Source organism: Arachis ipaensis, chromosome B4, assembly GCF_059453495.1.
Source record: "Arachis ipaensis isolate K30076 ecotype BB chromosome B4, ASM5945349v1, whole genome shotgun sequence".
Lineage (NCBI taxonomy): Eukaryota > Viridiplantae > Streptophyta > Magnoliopsida > Fabales > Fabaceae > Arachis > Arachis ipaensis.
The window spans coordinates 36,146,932-36,164,732 of NC_142439.1; the positions used below are offsets into that span (position 1 = coordinate 36,146,932).

The 17,801-nt window shown below is 39.5% G+C and overlaps 1 protein-coding gene across 1 annotated transcript; it reads right to left on the reverse strand.

The window, feature by feature from the left end:
• Positions 1–368: 368 nt before the first annotated feature.
• LOC110270615 (uncharacterized) lies at positions 369–10,823 on the reverse strand. The gene is made up of 3 exons (XM_021120168.2): positions 10,703–10,823; positions 1,176–1,240; positions 369–734 (listed from the first exon to the last, which is right to left on the reverse strand). Exons 1-3 carry the CDS (start codon positions 10,821–10,823, stop codon positions 369–371), a joined length of 552 nt encoding a protein of 183 aa, XP_020975827.2.
• Positions 10,824–17,801: the final 6,978 nt, after the last annotated feature.

Genomic DNA, 17,801 nt, shown 5'->3' on the forward strand with positions numbered 1-17,801 from the left:
TTCTTATGATAATTTGACTTCTATTAATGCATTGAATCAGAATACCAATACTTCCCTAATATAAAGATCAGAAAAAAGTGCAATTTCAATTACAAGACTTTACAAAAAGAAAGAAAAAGAATAACTTTGTATAGATCAATATCAGTCAATACAATCAAAAATCATGAACATAAGTCACACAAAAATAAATAAATAAATAAATAAATGTGTAGTTTCTTGAAATATCACCCAGCCTCTTCCTCATAGTGGTAAAAAATAGAAACAAATTAATAAATGCTACAAAAAAGAAAAACATGCATTTTCCTTGATTCTAAACAAGAAGAACCCCATCTAAACTAAATGCTATTGTTTGAAGGAGAACAGATATATCACTTTGGAGAAGCTGAGACCCTAGGAAGAGGAGCCTCATTTTCTGATGCACTCTTACTATCTTTTTCTATCACAGTTAACATCTCATTTGGGAGAATAGGTGAACTTTCTGATTTCCGAATAACCACTCGAAGAGGTGATTCTGATGGTGATGGGTTGAAAGACGTTATCCGGGACACCCCACTCGAGCTGTCATAAACCTCTGGGACTTCGGCGATGCCATCATCCAGGTACACTACATCCTGTATTGTCAGCTGATGGTACTCCACAATCTCCCTTAGAAAACGGTTTTCCCTAGCATATACCTCATTCTCACCTGCCAAGCGAGCCTTCAAGGCAAGAAGCGTCTCCAGTTGAAACCGAATCTGTACAAGTTACAAAAACATAGCCATATAGGATCTAAAGTTTCATATTTAAATGATCATATTCTTGTTAAAAACACAATGAGTTCTTGGGATATATGCATAACACAGGGTAGTTAGTATATATGCATATAATAAACAATTCTATAGTATGCTTGAAGCAAAAGAAAGCTCTTGCCTTCAACCACTAAATGTGTACCACTTCAACTATCTTTCAATGCTGTATATGATAGGCAATAATGGTGTAAAAGCTAGAAGGGATGAAAAAAATAATCTTCAGCAAAAATGAGGTTATAAACTTATGAGACTCAGACATATAACTCATGTTTAGATAAAATAATACATGAAATTGGAAGATGCTTTCAAATTTTGTTATACCTGTATGAGTGCTTCATAGGTGTTGTCATATCAAATTTGAAATAGGGAACAACAAATAACCAATACCATATCATCATCTTCACGGTTCTGTCCCTTAGTGGTAGTGGTACTTGGACGACCCAGTGCACTTGCTGGTTAGTTGTGCGAAGTTGTGAAGTTATGCTTGGACCATGGTATTGTGCACCAGTTATTGGCGCCATTGCCAGGGAGAGAACGAACAAATAATTTTACAACCTCAGAGTAACAATTTCGCATACCAAAACACAAAGTGGCAAAGAAGCAAAAGGATAAGGAAAATGAGTTAAGTAAATGTGCATTAAGAATTGTATAGGAGTTAAAAGTCCAAAAAGGAAAATTTACAATCCAAAATGTAATAGAAGGCATGTTAATTAGGAAAAATTATCAGTATGCCATGGTTAGAAGGTTAAAAGAAAGTGAAAAACAGAAGAGAGAATATGAAATGTTAGGTTGGTTAGAATTGAAAAAGAGTTTAAGAAGTTAAAATTAGTGAGTTAGTAAAATGTGGGTTAATGTAAGTGGCATATTGATAAGTTTCTAAGTAACAAGCATTCACAAGTAAAGGCTACAGGTAACTCATAACCAAACAAGGAAAACAGGTTGATGATGATTCAAATAGATATAGAAATAGCAAAAATTGGAATCAAACATCAAAAATGCAAATTATGAACCAGGAAATAAAAAAGAATAAGAAAGCTTGCCCTGGTATTCATGAATTGTTTTGGTTAAATCTAAGGAAAGCACAGTTGAAAATGCCAAAATCAAGACATGAACGGAAATATTTTACAGAGATTTGGGCAGCATTCCGGCTAAAATTGGATTGTCCCGGAAAATAAACAACAACAGAATAGTTCATATGAATCAAAAATACAGCTGCAATTATATATAAGGAATAAGAACATGAAAAATTAGAGTAAAGAGCAGCATGAAACAAGAAATTACAACATATGAACAAAACTAACATCACAGCAATAGCAGAATTGCGAAAAAATGTAACAAGAAACACGAACAGCGCAATTAAACAGACCTAAATCCACTAACCACATCCTAGGCTACCTAACAACCTAGAATCCACTACAACATGCATATCTAACTAGCCTAATGACGAACATAAACAGAAAAATATAAATTAACTACGAATTGATAGAAGGGTGGCATTCGTCGGAACCTGATAGGCATAAGAAAGAGAGTGGGGGCAGAGAGGTGGCTGGGGATGACGGCGGTGGCGTCCGACGCGGCGGCGGTGGTGTTCGGTGCGGCGGCGGTGGCTGCTGTTCGGAGGAAGGGAGGGAAAGGTAGGAGAAATGGGGGTAGGGGGTAATAGGGGAAGGAAGGGGGGCGTGTGGGTGGCGATGGGCAGTGGTGACGGGGCGGCGGCGGTGGGTGGTGGTCGCGGAGGGGGGGTAGTGGCGTTGGAGGGGAAAGAAGAAGGAAGAAGAAGAAAGAAGGGGGAAGGGGGAAGGGGGTGGGTAGCGGCGGCGTCTGGGTGGTCGGCGGCGTGATGGTGGTTCGGTGGTGGTGGCTGGGTGGTGGTGGTGTGATTGGAGAAGAAGAGAGGGAAGAGAAGGGTTTGGGGGGGGGGGGTGGGGCGTGACTGGTAGGGTTCGCGTGACTGGGGAGGGTTATAAATTTGAATCCACGCGATCGCGTGGAGCACGCGGTCGCGTGGTTGGGCTGAAATGGTGGTTGACGCGATCGCGTCAGTGGCGCGATCGCATGGAAGGCAAAAAGAGTGAATGACGCGATCGCCTGGGACATGCGATTGCGTCGCTGAAATTTGTGCGAAACGCACAATTCCAGCGTCGTTTCAGCGCAACTCTCTGTCTCCTTTGGGGTGTTTGTGCAATCCATGCGACGCTCACGCTATCACGTGGGATTGAGGTTGTGCAAGTGACGCGATCGCGTGATTGACGCGATCGCGTGGGTCATTTGTGCAAAACGCACAATGGCCGCACGATTCCAGCCTAACTTTCTGGATGTTGGATCTTTACGCCGATCTCCAGGGCACACGGCCGCGTGAATGACGCGGTCGCGCGGGAAGTGTTTTTCGTAACTTGACGCGATCGCATGAATGATGCGGTCGCGTCGCGCACCCTTTTTTTATGCAGTATGCAGGATGCAAATATGAATGCGATGCAAAACTCCAGGTTCAATATAATAAAATAAAATAAAACTTGAAAGCAAATAAAACTAAATAAAAATTGAAGAAGGAACGATCATACCATGGTGGGTTGTCTCCCACCTAGCACTTTTAGTTAAAGTCCTTAAGTTGGACGTTGGAAGAGCTTCCTGTTATGGCGGCTTATGCTTAAATTCATCCATAAATCTCCACCAATGCTTGGAATGCCAATAGCCCCTGGGGTCCCAAACTAGGCATGTGAAGCTTCTGAGCAGCTTCAAACAGATTGTCAGGCTCCCAGGGTGACGAATATCAGCATAGATTCCAGGATCTCAAACTTTGCTTTTAAATCCGCCTTCGTCTTGATCTATACTTTTCCATCCGGGCGGTTTAGAAATTAGATTCTCACCGGAATAACCAAATGCTTTCCGAGATCCATTTGATTGAATATGAAACCAATCCTTACACTTCGAGTTGAAGCGTGGAACCTTAGTGAACCTTGTGCACCAGCTCTAAGTACGAGCCATGTCCCACTTACTCTTAAAGCCGCAGAGAGCTCTAAGCTGGCCATCTGTTTCAAGCAAACCATATTCAAGTGGAAAAATACAGTTAAAGGTTAAGGATTGTACCCACTTGAAGCTTGTATTGGGTGGTAATGGCCTTGGGATAGGTGGTTCCAGTGGTTCTGTGAGTTCTACTCCCTTGTGCTCTTCTGTGAATTTCTCCACTGCTTTGTAAGATTCTTCAAATGTATCCATGTCCTGATCAAAGCCATCTATATCTTCATCATCACTTAAGTCATAAACTGGAGGTTGAGAGAAATCTACCTCCGTATCATCTTCGTATTCACTCGGGGAAGATTCTTCGATCTCAGAGAATTCGCTTGCGGATGCAAGCTCATTACTAGGAGAACTTGACTTGTGACTATCATCATCAAGGAAATTTGCTTCTTGGGTTATTCTGTCTAGTTCTTCATGAAATACCTGCCTTGGGGACTGTGCACAATCCTCCTTAGCATCAATTGTAACGTCCTTGACAAAATTTTCCATAATTCTGGATTCCCATGGAAGTTCAGCATCTCCTAAGTCTTCAACCAACTCTTCTTCTTCAATAATGATAGCTTCCTCTACTTGTTCCAGTACGAAACCATGCTCTGTCTTGTCTACTGGAGTTTCTAGTATTTCCTTCATGCTACGCTCTTCGTTAGATTGTCCACATGGGGCTGTAGGAGGTCCTTGAATGTTTGAACGTCTAGAAGATAATTGACTTACTGCTTGCTCCAGTTGATGAAGGGTTGTTTGAAGTCGATTTACTGTTTCCTTGAGGCAATCCTCTGATTCTCGGGGTGATAGATTTGGATATGGTACAGGGGGAAGTGGTGGTGTTTGGGAGTGATTGGATTGGAACTGGGGTAAATGAGGATCATACGGTGGTGAATGGTGAAAAGGAGCTTGTGAGTGTGGTGGTTCGAAGTTGTGTTGATAGGATAGTCTATAAGCACAGGGTGGGGCTTGTTGGTAATTACAAGGTTGTCCACCACGTCTATTTGCTTGGTATGCATTGTAGAATGGTCTTTGTCCATGATATCTTGGAGGGTGTTGTTGCCTAAAGGGTTGATCAGATCCTCTTGGCTCCATCCATCTCTGACCATGATGCATGTTCCTGTTATAACTTCCATTCCTTTCAATAACATTAGAACCAAACTCAAAGCGGAAGGGGTGAGAATTCATAGTAGCTAAAAAGAAATAAATAGGGGAAAAATAAAGACAAATAAACAAATAAAAGAAAAATATTTACAATAACCAATAATAAGGCACACGATTGCAGTTCCCCGACAATGGCGCCATTTTGACGTTGGAATTTTATGGTGGTAAAGAATTTTATAAAAATAGTCGCGTTGTAGATATAGTCTCTAAACCAATAGAAATCCCTTCGTACAAACGTTTGGTTGTCACAAGTAACAAATCCCTAAATAAATTGATAACCGAAGTATTCAAACCTCGGGTCGTCTTCTCAAGGAACTGCAGGGAAGTATGTTCTTATTATTGGTTATGGAGATTGTAAATTGGGGTTTTGAGAATGAGGAGTGAATAGTTTAATTAGCAATTAAAGTAAATGAAGAACAAGGAATTTAAATGGTGAGTAAAATAAATAAATGACTGTAAATAAACTCTTGGCAAGGTATGAAAAATTGGAGGTCCTATCCTAGTTATCCTTATCAATGATGATGAGAATTGAATCTTAATTCCACTTTGTTAACCTTTACTAAGATAAAGGAAGGTCAAGGGATTAATTGGTTTGATCTTCGGATCCTATTTATTTCCTAAGAAAAGATTGGGATTATTGAAGTTCAGTTTAATTAACAAAGATAACAATTATCATTCATGTTTGAGTTTGATAACTCCTGAGTTACTGATTTCTTAACCAAGACCAAAAGGAGAAAACTAAATCTACTAGAATAAAAATGTCTTCAGTTTTGGGAATAATAGTAACTAGTAAATAAAGTAAAGCAATCATAAACTGAAATACCTCAAATAACATTAATTCAAAATAATAATCTGTAACATGGAAGAATTCATAAATCAAATAGCAACATCAAATAATCAACTAAAGTAATGGAATGAATAAAAAGTGAAAGGGGAGCTTAAAGTAAAGAAACATTGAACCTGGGATCGAGAGTCACTCCTAAAACTAAGAGAAATCCTAAATCCTAATCCTAAGAGAGAAGAGAGAGGAGAGAACCTCTCTCTAAACTAAATCTAAATCATGAAAACTAACTAAAGTGGAGACTCTCCCTGAATGGATGCATTCTCCCACTTCATAACCTCTAGTCTATGCCTTTTGGACTTGGATTTGGGCCAAAAAGGGATTCAGAATTCGCTGGGAGTATTTTCTACAATTTCTGGTGCGTGGCCTCTGTCACGCGTCCGCGTGGGTCACGCGGTCGCGTCATTCGGAGTTTTCCTTGGCACGCAGTCGCGTCAGTCATGCGACCGTGTCATATGTGTTTCGCTCGAGGCGCGCGATAGCGTCAGTCACGCGTTCGTGTCGCGGTCTCTTCGCACTGGCATGCGGCCGCGTCGTCTATGCGATCGCGTGGCTCCCAGTTTCTTTACAAACTCCGTTTTATGCTTTCCTTCCATTTTTGTATGTTTCCTTTCCATCCTTTGAGTCATTCCTGCCTTAGAAGATCTGAAACTACTCAACACACTAATCACGGCATCGAATGGAAATAAAGGTAATTTAAATAATTAATTTTAAAGCATAGGAAACATGTTTTTCACATACATCACATAATATGGAAGGGAAAGTAAAACCATGCAGTTAATATGAATAAGTGGATGAAGGATTGAATAAATCACTCAGATTAAGCACAAAATATATCATAAAATATGGGTTTATCAGTTGTCCCCTAAATTATGAGATTCATGTTGTTGATATGACAGCTTCGACTGTGAAGGGAAGTCCCAATCATGGCAAACAAAGGAAAACACAATTGATTCCAATTCAACTAGACATAGATTTAGAGTCTCAGTTATATGGTTCATGTTATTTACATTGAGTTTAGGAATCAATTAGAGTGGCAGAGTCTCCATTCTTGAAGATATAGACAGAGAGTGGCAGAGTGTAGGGTGATGGGTGAAAAATTAGATTTCCAAGAGTGAGGTCAATCCCACAGGGATTGATGGATCAAGCAACTTTATGAGTGATCAATTTAGTCAAGCAGACAGTGATGAATTGAATGAGAATTGAAGCAGCAGAATGTAAATGACAAGAAATTTAAAGTGCAAAAAGTAAATCTGACAGAATCTTAAAGAGCAAGAAATGTAAATTGCATCAATTGTAAAGGGAATTGGGTGCTGGAAAATTAAATGAAGCAATAAATCAGAACTTAGAGTAATTGCAGAAAATTAAACTTTCATGAAAGTAAATTGGAAGCAATAGGAACAGAAAGGTAAAATTGCAGAAAATGAAATTATAGCAGAGGATTGCAGAAGATAAAGTTGCATAAACTGAATTCAATATAACTTAAATGTAAAAGTGTATCAACTATACTAAGCTCTCTGGAGTCTCTAATCCTCCAGCCTAAGCCTTCTATTCTATTCCTACTCCTACTATGCGTTCTTCCTTTCTCAAATGAAACTGATGCCTTTATATAGGCTTCCTAAACTACTAAATGAAATTTAGATTGAAAACAAATTACAATCTAATGCAAAATTTCTATTCTAGATGATCCTTGTGCCTTTGAGTGATGTCAATTGGACTCTGCTTGCGTTGGGGCTTCAATGGGCTTGAATTGGAATTAACTGAGCCAGAGTTGCAGCTTCCAGGAGAGTGTAGCGTTCATTTAGAGAACAGAGCGTTCGGGCACCCACGCGTACACGTCCCTCACGCTTGCACGTGCTTTTGCATTTTCGCCCATCGCACGTACGCGTCACCCACGCGTACGCGTCCCTTTCAGCGTTCTCTTAATGAGCACTACGTTGGCTTAGTGAGCGCTACCCCACGCGTGCGCGTCATGTACGCATGCGCGTGGGTAGCAAAATCCCAATTTCATGCTTCATGTCCAGCCACGTGTGCGCATGCTTTGTCCTGGATGCACCATCAACGCGTGCGCGTCAAGCATGTGTGCGCGTCGTTTGCAAAACTTTGCCTCCAAATTTTAATCTGCCCGAAAACGCTGAGTAATCAAACGTAGCGCTCTCTTTTGAAACGAGCACCAAACACTTCCACGCATACGCATCATGCACGCGTACGCGTGGATCTTCGAATTTTTCCCCTGACGCATAGGCGTCTTGTGTGCGTGCGCGTCGCTTACTGAGCGTGGCGTTCTTTCTTTGAGCGCAACGTTACTCTGCTCTGCCCTTCTTCCTCTTCATTTTTCACCTGAAATCAACCAAACATATATATCAAAGCCTTGGCATGATCATCAAATCTTGCATCTTTCATATTATCAACTAAATCTTGCATGAAATCTAATGAAAATGCATAAAATTACCAATGTTTGATTGAATCAAGACAAGCATGAAATTCTCACTCAAACACTTATTTGTTGCCTAAAAATGCATGAAAACCAAATAAAAACTAATGAAATAGGCTTGTGAAACTAGCCTAAGATGACTTGTCATTACAACACCAAACTTAATTCTTGTTTGTCCCCAAGCAAGCAGTAAAGCATAAGGAAAATTAATGGAAGCAGAGAAGTGTATAAGCCCTTTATTGGAGGACATTGAATACTGATTAATGGGGTTTTCATGCATGGTATCTTATAGACTTTTATTCTGTGACTGAGACACCAACATTCCTTTGGATCCTTACTTGAATTACATAAAAAATGAGACTTGTTATTGCTTGGTCCTTAGTTTTTTTCTTGTTCTCTTTCTTCGCTAAGATTTATTATTTGCTGAGGTTTAATGCTATGTGGTAAGGTAGCTTTTTAGAGTAAGCTTTCAGCCAGCATTCCCGCCCCAGTTTGTTCAAGATGCTAGGTGTTGAAACACCCCTATGTGCTTACTTGCTCAAGCCTCTCCTTAGCACACACACATCATAGGCATTTAGCTCTGGTTTGTTCTTTGGAAATTGATGCCCAGCACCTCTTTGGGTTACTAAATGCTTTGTCTCAAAGTAGCTCTTGATGGTGGACTTTCGGTTGGCAATCCCGGGTTAGTTAACCCAAGTTGCCGGGTGATGAAGCACCCCTTAAAACCTAGTTATCCAAGCTTATCTTTGTACAAGAACATCACAGGCATTTATCCAAATTTCAAGCCATTGGTGCCCAGCCTTGTTTATTTCTTTTTGTTTCTTTCTCTTACATTTTCTTTCTTTTATTTTGGACCTTTTTCATTTGTCAAATCTCATGAAATACAACTCAAGTTCATATCACAAAGTTATGCCAACATTCAGCCTTATTTATAAATCAACTAATGAACCAGCACATATCACCACATAACCTCATTCTGTCTCATATCATATCAGACTTTTACTCTTTCTCTATTTCACAGTTATTTTTCTTTTATTCAAGCATGAGGAACAAAGCATATAATTCAAATAAGATGAAAGTGAATCAAGCACTTAGACTAGCAAGCCATAACAGCATAAAAACAAACAGACAGTAAATAAATCTAATAGGACACAAATCAATAGGGGACATTTGCACTTTCAATTAGCATATTTAAGCTAAAGTCAGTCAGAGAACAATACAACCTCTTGGAATCCATTTGTTTCCTCTGTGTCATCATCATTGTTGGGTTCCATATCCTTCCTTTGTTCATCTACATGATGATGTATCTTTCCTTCCAAGAGATTGAATGACTTTCTACAATAGATATTGAAAGTTGCTTGTTCCCCAAGCACTTGAGAAACAGTTAGCATGCATGTATGCTTGTAATTCTCTGAACCTAAGTTGGTGTGGGAACACCAAACTTAGTTTCCTGCCTACTTCTATATGCAGAAGAATAAATATATGCATAAAACATCAAGTACTTTTTATTAGGAAAGTAAACTATGAACTAGAAAACAACTATGAACTAGAAAATAGATATATACTAGAAAACAAACAAAAAACTAAAAACATAACAATTATTAAGTAGTTTCTCTGATTGTTTGGATCCCATACTAATCATGCTGAGGGTGCAATGTGTTCTTAATGAAATTCTTGGTGGAACACCAAACTTAGCATCCAACATTCACCCCTTAATTATGTTGCACACTAAACTTAGCTCTTTGCAATACAGAGAAATCTACTTAACTCCTTTATTGAAATAACTAAGAAAGGAAAAAAAAAACTACTGACCTGTAGCTGATGACTTTCTTCCTCTTCTTCCAGTTTGTTAAGAGGAATGACCTCAATGGTAAAGAGGAGCCAGTCAGTGCCCCCTTTCTTGGCCTCTTCCCAGTAAGCTTCCTTTTGTTAGTTGCTTGATTGAGCTTTCTTGCTGGTGTTTCAGGGGTAGGATTGCTTGTGGTTGACCCCCCTTCTTCCTTGATATGTTTACTGGTAGCTGGGTGACAATCCTCTCTTCGGTGTTGTTGTTGGTTACCTTCACTTCTTTGATTTCAAGACATGGTTGCTGTGTGATTATTAGAGTTTTATCTTCATCAAGAGCCTTTTGAATTGATGATTCAATGAGCCCTTCATCTATGTAATTCTCTGCTTCACTTGAGTTTGGACTTCCTTGATTGTCTTCCTCACTTTCTTGTTCCTCCACTTCCTCCTTTGCACTTAACATCTGATTTAATAGCACTTTTATGGAGGAGGTTTGTTGATATTCCCAAGATTTTTTCATCTCCTCTTCATATCTTTTAATCACGGATTCAAGTGCTAAGACTCTTTAGTTCAGGGAAGTTTGTGAGGATTGTGAGTTTTCATGTTGCTTTGTCATCTCAAGTGGCTTCTGTAGATCTGTAGTCTCAGGTTCAAATACCTCCAAAACCTCCTCCTCTATTGAAATTTCACTTGATACAGTAGCCTCTTCATCTTGCTCTTCCACTTCCTCCTTCACATCCGCCAATTGGTCTTCATCTCCCTTGCTTATCACTTCTTTGTTTCTCCTTGCTTGCTCCAAATATCCATCCATCTTATTGTAGAGGGTGTCTTATTTTTCCAAGAGTCTATGGATGTTTGTAGGTATTGTTCAAATGCTAGCTCAAGGGATGAAGGTTGAGAGTAATTTTGTGGGCATGGATTTATTGTGGTGATTTTTTGAGGGGCATGGAATGAATTTTGTGGTTGGTATGGGTCATGGAGGAAACTTTGTGTTGAGGCATCATCAAGTAATGAAGAATTTTCACATGAGAAATTGGGAGGTGAGGTTGGACAATTTTCCATGAATGAATTGAAGGTTTGCTCAAGTGATGATAGCTCTTGATAAGTGGAGTATGAACTGTCAAATACTCTCTGGTTTTGATCCTACCATCTACAATGTGAATCATTATAGAATTGATCATTTTGTGGCTCTGGGGAGCAATCTTCCATGTATGTATCGACAGCAAAATCAAGTGATAATGTCTTTGAATGATTAGAATATGCAGCATTGAAATTTCCTTCCCAGCCATAGTTTGTGTCAGTGTCATAACAGTATGAGTCACTTTGTGGTTCTGGGAGGAAATTCATTTCACTTGATTGTTCGCATTCTTGTTGATATGCCCAGACGCCATGAGGATAATGATATAAATCATTTTGTGGTTCTGGATAATATCTCATGTGATTTGCTTAATCAATTTGTGATTCTGGAGCATATCCCCATTGATTGGGTTGCTCAAAATCTGTTAATTCTTGGTGATACTCCCATCCACCATTAGGATACTAATATGAATTATTTTATGGTGTTGGGTAATATCCCATGAAATTTCCTTGCTCATCTTTTGGTTTTGAAGCATATCTCCATTGATTGGAGTGCTCAGAATCCGTAATTTCTTGGTGATATTCCCAACCATCATTAGAATAGTCAATTGGTGATGGTGGGTAATATTCCATAAAATTTGTTTGATCATAAGATGAGTTTAACTCCATTTGAATTTTGTAAAACACATCACCAATGAAAATTGAAATTCATGTCACAGAGAAGAATTTCTTAGTGAGGCAATAACTCAAAGACCTTGGTATCAGCCCAAAACAGAAAATTAAAAGAACAAAAACAAAGAAAATTCTTAATCAAGACTTCTCACCCACTTAATCATTGTCGATCTATATCAATCCCCAGCAACGGCGCCAAAAACTTGATGAGTGAAAAATTAGATTTCCACAAAAACTCACCGGCAAGTGTGCCGGTCGCATCAAGTAGTAATAACTCACAAGAGTAAGGTAGATCCCACAGGGATTGATGGATCAAGAAACTTTATGAGTGATCAGTTTAGTCAAGCAGACAGTGATGAATTGAATGAGAATTTAAGCAGCAGAATGTAAATGACAAGAAATTTAAAGTGCAGAAAGTAAATATGACAGAATCTTAAAGAGCAAGAAATGTAAATTGCATCAATTGTAAAGGGAATTGGGTGCTGGAAAATTAAATAAAGCAATAAATCAGAACTTAGAGCAATTGCAGAAAAGTAAACTTGCATGAAAGTAAATTGGAAGTAATAGGAACAGAAAGGTAAAATTGCAGAAAAGAAAATTGTAGCAGAGGATTGCAGAAGATGAAATTGCATAAACCGAATTCAATATAACTGGAATGTAAAAGTGTATCAACTATACTAAGCTCTCTGGAGTCTCTAATCCTCCAAGAGAGATCTGGAGTCTATAATCCTCCAGCCTGAGCCTTCTATTCTAATCCTACTCCTACTGTGCGTTCTTCCTTTCTCAAATGAAACCGATGCCTTTATTTAGGCTTCCTAAACTACTAAATGAAATTTAGATTGAAAACAAATACAATCTAATGCAAAATTCCTATTCTAGATGATCCTTGTACCTTTGAGTGATGTCAATTGGACTCTGCTTGCTTTGGGGCTTCAATGGACTTGAATTGTAATTAATTGAGGCAGAGTTGCAGCTTCCAGGAGAGCGTAGCGTTCATTTAGAGAACGGAGTGTTCGGGCACCCAGGCGTACGCGTCCCTCACGCTTGCGCGTGCTTTTGCATTTTCACCCATCGACGCGTACGCGTCACCCATGCGTACGCGTCCCTTTCAGCGTTCTCTTATTGAGTGCTACGTTGGCTTAGTGAGCGCTACCCCATGCGTGTGCGTCATGTACACGTACGCGTTGGTAGCAAAATTCCAATTTCATGCTTCAGCGCCAGCTACACATGCGCGTGCTTCATCCTGGATGCACCATCGACGCGTGCGCGTCAAGCACGCGTGCGCATCGTTTGCGAAACTTTGCCTCCAAATTTTAATCTGCCTGAAAACGCAGACTAATCAAACGTAGCGCTCTCTTTTGAAACGAGCGCCAAACACTTCCATGCGTACGCGTCATGCACGCGTACGTGATGAGATATTTTGGTGAGAAACATAAATCTCTCCCAAAACACCCAAAACTAACCGGCAAGTGCACCGGGTCGCATCAAGTAATAATAACTCACGGGAGTGAGGTCGATCCCACAGGGATTGAAGGATTGAGCAATTTTAGTTTAGTGGTTGATTTAGTCAAGCGAATCGAGTGTTGGTTGAGTGATTTGTGACTTGCAGAATGTAAATTGCATGAAATTAAAGAGAGCAGGAAATTAAATTGCTGAATCTTAAAGAACAAGAAATTAAATGGTAGAAACTTAGAGTGCAAGAAATGTAAATTGCGGAATCTTAAAGTGCAAGGAATGTAAATTGCTTGAAATGTAAAGGGGATTGGGATGTGGATTTGCAGAATTTAATCAAGGAAAAGTTAAATTGCATTAAACAGAAGAGTAAAAGGGAATTGGAATTGAACCGGAAATGAAGCAGAAAGGTAAATGAACGTAAGAAGCAGTAAACAGGGAATTAAAATGGAAATTTAGATCTCAGGACCCAGAGACTAGAAAACCAAGTCTAGATCTCAATGCCTTCCTAGATCCAACAAGAACAATAGCAAGGAAATTGTAAATTGCAAAGAAAAGAGATGAAGAACAATGAACCGGAAATGCTATTCAATTAACAGTAAAGAAACAGAGAGATCCAAGATTGAGATTGAAACAGAATTTCTTCAATTCTCTAATCCAAGATCCAAGACAAACGTAAAATGAAATTGAAAGCAATGAAAACAAGAAATTAAAGTTCACTCAAGTCAAAAGCTCTCCGAAAACTATTATGAAAATTCTAAAAGGAAAGCTCTCCTAATAACTTGAATTCTATCCTATTTATACACTTTCCAAAATGATTTTCAAGCCTTGAGTTGGGCCTTTGTTCTTGGTGGAATTGGGTTGAAAGAGGCCTTGGTTGATTGCTCTTGAAGTTTGAAGAAGAACCGAAGTGAACCAATTGAACCGGTTTTGAAGTTAGCCATAGTTGGTCCCAACGTTAGGGCCAAAGTTAGGGGTCTAACTTTGACCCCAACTTTTCATAGCAGCAAGCATGATTTCTCTGGTTTGGACGTTGGTGCCAATGTTAGGGGTCTAACTTTGACCCTAACGTTGGCCTTGCTTAGTGCTAGTGGCGCCAACGTTAGCCTCCAAGTTAGGGGGCTAACGTTGGCGCAAACGTTGGTGCCCCTCCCTTTGTGATTCATGTGCCAACGTTAGCCTCCAAGTTAGGGGGCTAACGTTGGCGCAAACGTTGGCTTGCCCAGGGATGAATTTCAAGCTCCAACGTTAGCCTCCAAGTTAGGGGGCTAACGTTGGCGCAAACGTTGGCTTGCCCAGGGATGAATTTCAAGCTCCAACGTTAGCCTCCAAGTTAGGGGGCTAACGTTGGAGCTAACGTTGGCCTCTTCCTTGCAATGTCATGTGCCAACGTTAGCCTCCAAGTTAGGGGGCTAACGTTGGCTCAAACGTGGGGAGCCCAGGGAGTGATTTTCATGCCCAACGTTAGCCTCCAAGTTAGGGGGCTAACGTTGGGGCTAACTTCATGCCTCCAAGTTCAATTTCAACTCCCATTCTTCACTTCTAGCCATTCCTTCTTGCTTCAACCTTTCTCCAAGCTTTCTTCACCTATCATTAATCAACCAAACTAATCAAAGCTATGCTCAAAATCATGAGATATTTAATCTTTCATAATATGCAACAAATATAGCCTAAAACCTCATGAAATGGCATGAATTCATATATGGTTGGTTCAATCAAGGGAAACATGAAAATCTATTCAATTAGCTTGCTTGTAGCTCAAGAAAGTGCATAATTCTAATGAAAACTAAAGAAAAAGACTAGTTAAAATGGGCTAAGATGACTTGTCATCACAACACCAAACTTAAAGCTTGCTTGTCCCCAAGCAAGAAATGAATTATTAAGAAGAAAGAATGAAATGGAAGAGGAAGTTCATGCTAGCAGAGTATTATTGATAGTTCATGGGGTTTTATGTGGATATGCAAATACTCACTTCTTATTGACTCCTAGGCCTAGAAAGTCTCCTTCAAGCTTCAAGTGACATACTGCTATGACCTCTCATTATTCCTTTATCCTTGGCTATTACTTTATTCAAAAGCTTTATTTGAGTGTCATGTGTAGCAAGTTCATTTTCTTTTCTTTATACTTGACACATTATTCACCATAGACACTTGGCTCACATTCCTTCTTAAAACATTGATGCCCAGCATCTCTTTGGGCTACTAAATGTCTTGTAGTTAGGTTGCTCTTGATAGTGGACTTTCAGCTGATGATCCCGGGTTAGTTAACCCAAGTTACCAAGTGTTGAGGCACTCCTAAGAGCTTACTAATCCAAGCAGATCCTAGTACAAAGACATCACAGGCATATATTTTAAGGTTCAAGCTATTGGTGTCCAGCTTTGTTTCTTTTTGTTTTTCTTTTGTTTTGCCACTTTTTGGCTATCTTTTTCTTCTTTCCTTCTTTTTGTTTTTCTTTTTAACCAAGGAATTTAATTCAATTGAGATTCATAGACAGCAGCCACTCTTTACTTAGAAAGGGATATCCTAGCTCTTTATTCACTAAAAGTGAGCTATTATACAATCACACACATACCACCACTTACTTTTATTCTACTTCTAACTAACAGAGACTATTTCACTTCACATTCAAACTGTTCTTTTTATTGAATTAAAAGATGCAGGGGATAACATATGCTTCTTGTTAGGTGAAAATGAACACATAAGCCAACATAAAAACTAGCCTACTTATTTTAAAAGAAACAAACATAAATGATGCACAGACTACTACACTAACAGTTACTGTTAAAATGGGCATATTCACACTTCCAATTTAGAGCAATTCAATGCTAATGGAGTTAAGTGACAATACAACCTCTTGGTGGCTTCTTCTTCTTTCTCTCAGCTAATGGTGTGTAGTCCTCCCAAGAGAGTGATTGACTTTCTGCAGTGTTAATGGAAGTTGCTTGTTTCTCAAGCCCTTAGATGACTGGTTAGTGTGCAAGACTTTCTTGTAGGCGTTTGAACTTACTTTGGTGTGTGAACACCAAACTTAGTCTCTTGCCATGTTTCTTATGCATAACCATATGTGAAAGCCTAAGTCTTTGCTAAAGGTAATAAAACTAGAAACAGACAATGCTTAAATGATTTATCAGATTGCTTGGAGCTAGAAAGTGAGAATGTGCTTTTAAGTGAGATTTTGGTGGAACACCAAACTTAGAATTCTTTATTTTCCCTTAATTTGTTTTGGTGTGAAACACCAAACTTAGCTCCTTGCAATACACACCAATCATTTAACCTTTTTATTGAAATAACTATGAAAAGAAAACTACCTCAGGTTGGGTTGCCTCCCAACAAGCGCTCTTTTATTGTCACTAGCTTGACACTGAGGCTTTCTTTTATGGTGGTTGGTGCTTGTAGGGCCTCAATTTGTCTCCTCTGACCGTGATCCTCTTCTTTGTTTTCTGGTGTTCTATTTCAGCATGCTCTAATGATAGTATGTTGCTGACAGTGTAGTAATCCTCGGTTTGTTGATTTGCCCCCAGCTGTTGATATATCAGTTGCACTTTGTCACCTTTGGAAAGCCCCTCTGTTGGAATCTTTCTATTCTTCCAGCCCCTTTTTGCTTTGTTTCTGCGTTTCATCTTTCCTTTTGTTGATCTTTCTTTTCTAGCCATAGGCTTTCCTTGGGGACTTCTCTTTTCAGTGGCTAATACTCTAACATCCTCTTGGACTTTTTCATCAGTCTGCACAATCCTTAGCATTGGGATGTTGCTGTGACTTTCCTGGTTATTTTTCATATAGTCTTTCTTTTCCTTGCTAAATTGTGCCTCTGGCAACACCTTCAGAGTGATGCTCTGGTCCTGCATCCTGAGAGTTAATTCCCCTTCCTCTACGTCTATGATAGCTCTAGCAGTGGCTAAGAATGGCCTTCCCAGTATAACAGAGTTTCCATCATCATCGTTTGATTCTAGAACCACAAAATCAGCAGGGTATATAAAACTGTCCACCTTGACCAAAAGATTTTCAATTACACCCCTGGGATATACCATTGACTTGTCTACCAGCTCCAGAGACATTTGTGTTGGTTTGACCTCCTCTATATGCAGCTTTTTCACCAAGGAGGATGATATTAAGTTAATACTTGCTCCGAGATCACACATTGCTTTAGTGATTGTCAATTTCCCAATGGTGCAAGGCAACAGGAAGCTTCCTGGGTCCTCAAGCTTGGGAGGAAGTCCCTTTTGAATCAAGGCCCTGCATTCCTCAGCAATCATTATGGTTTCTTTCTCATCCCAGCTTCTTTTCTTGTTGATAAGATCCTTCAGAAACTTGGAATATAGAGGCATCTGTTCAAGTGCTTCAGCTAAGGGAATATTGATTTCCAGCTTCTTAAAAGTCTCAAGGAATTTGTGAAAATGCTGGTCTTTAACCTCTTTGTTGAACCTCTGAGGATATGGCAGTGGAGGTGTGATGCTTTTTCCTATTTGCTGCTGTCCCTGAGCTACTTCCTTTGAGCTATGTGGTTGGTTGTTCTTCTCTTTGAGTTTCTCAGTGTCTTTGTTTGGCATCACATCTTGCTCCTTAGCCTCATCTGGCTTTGTTTGATTCT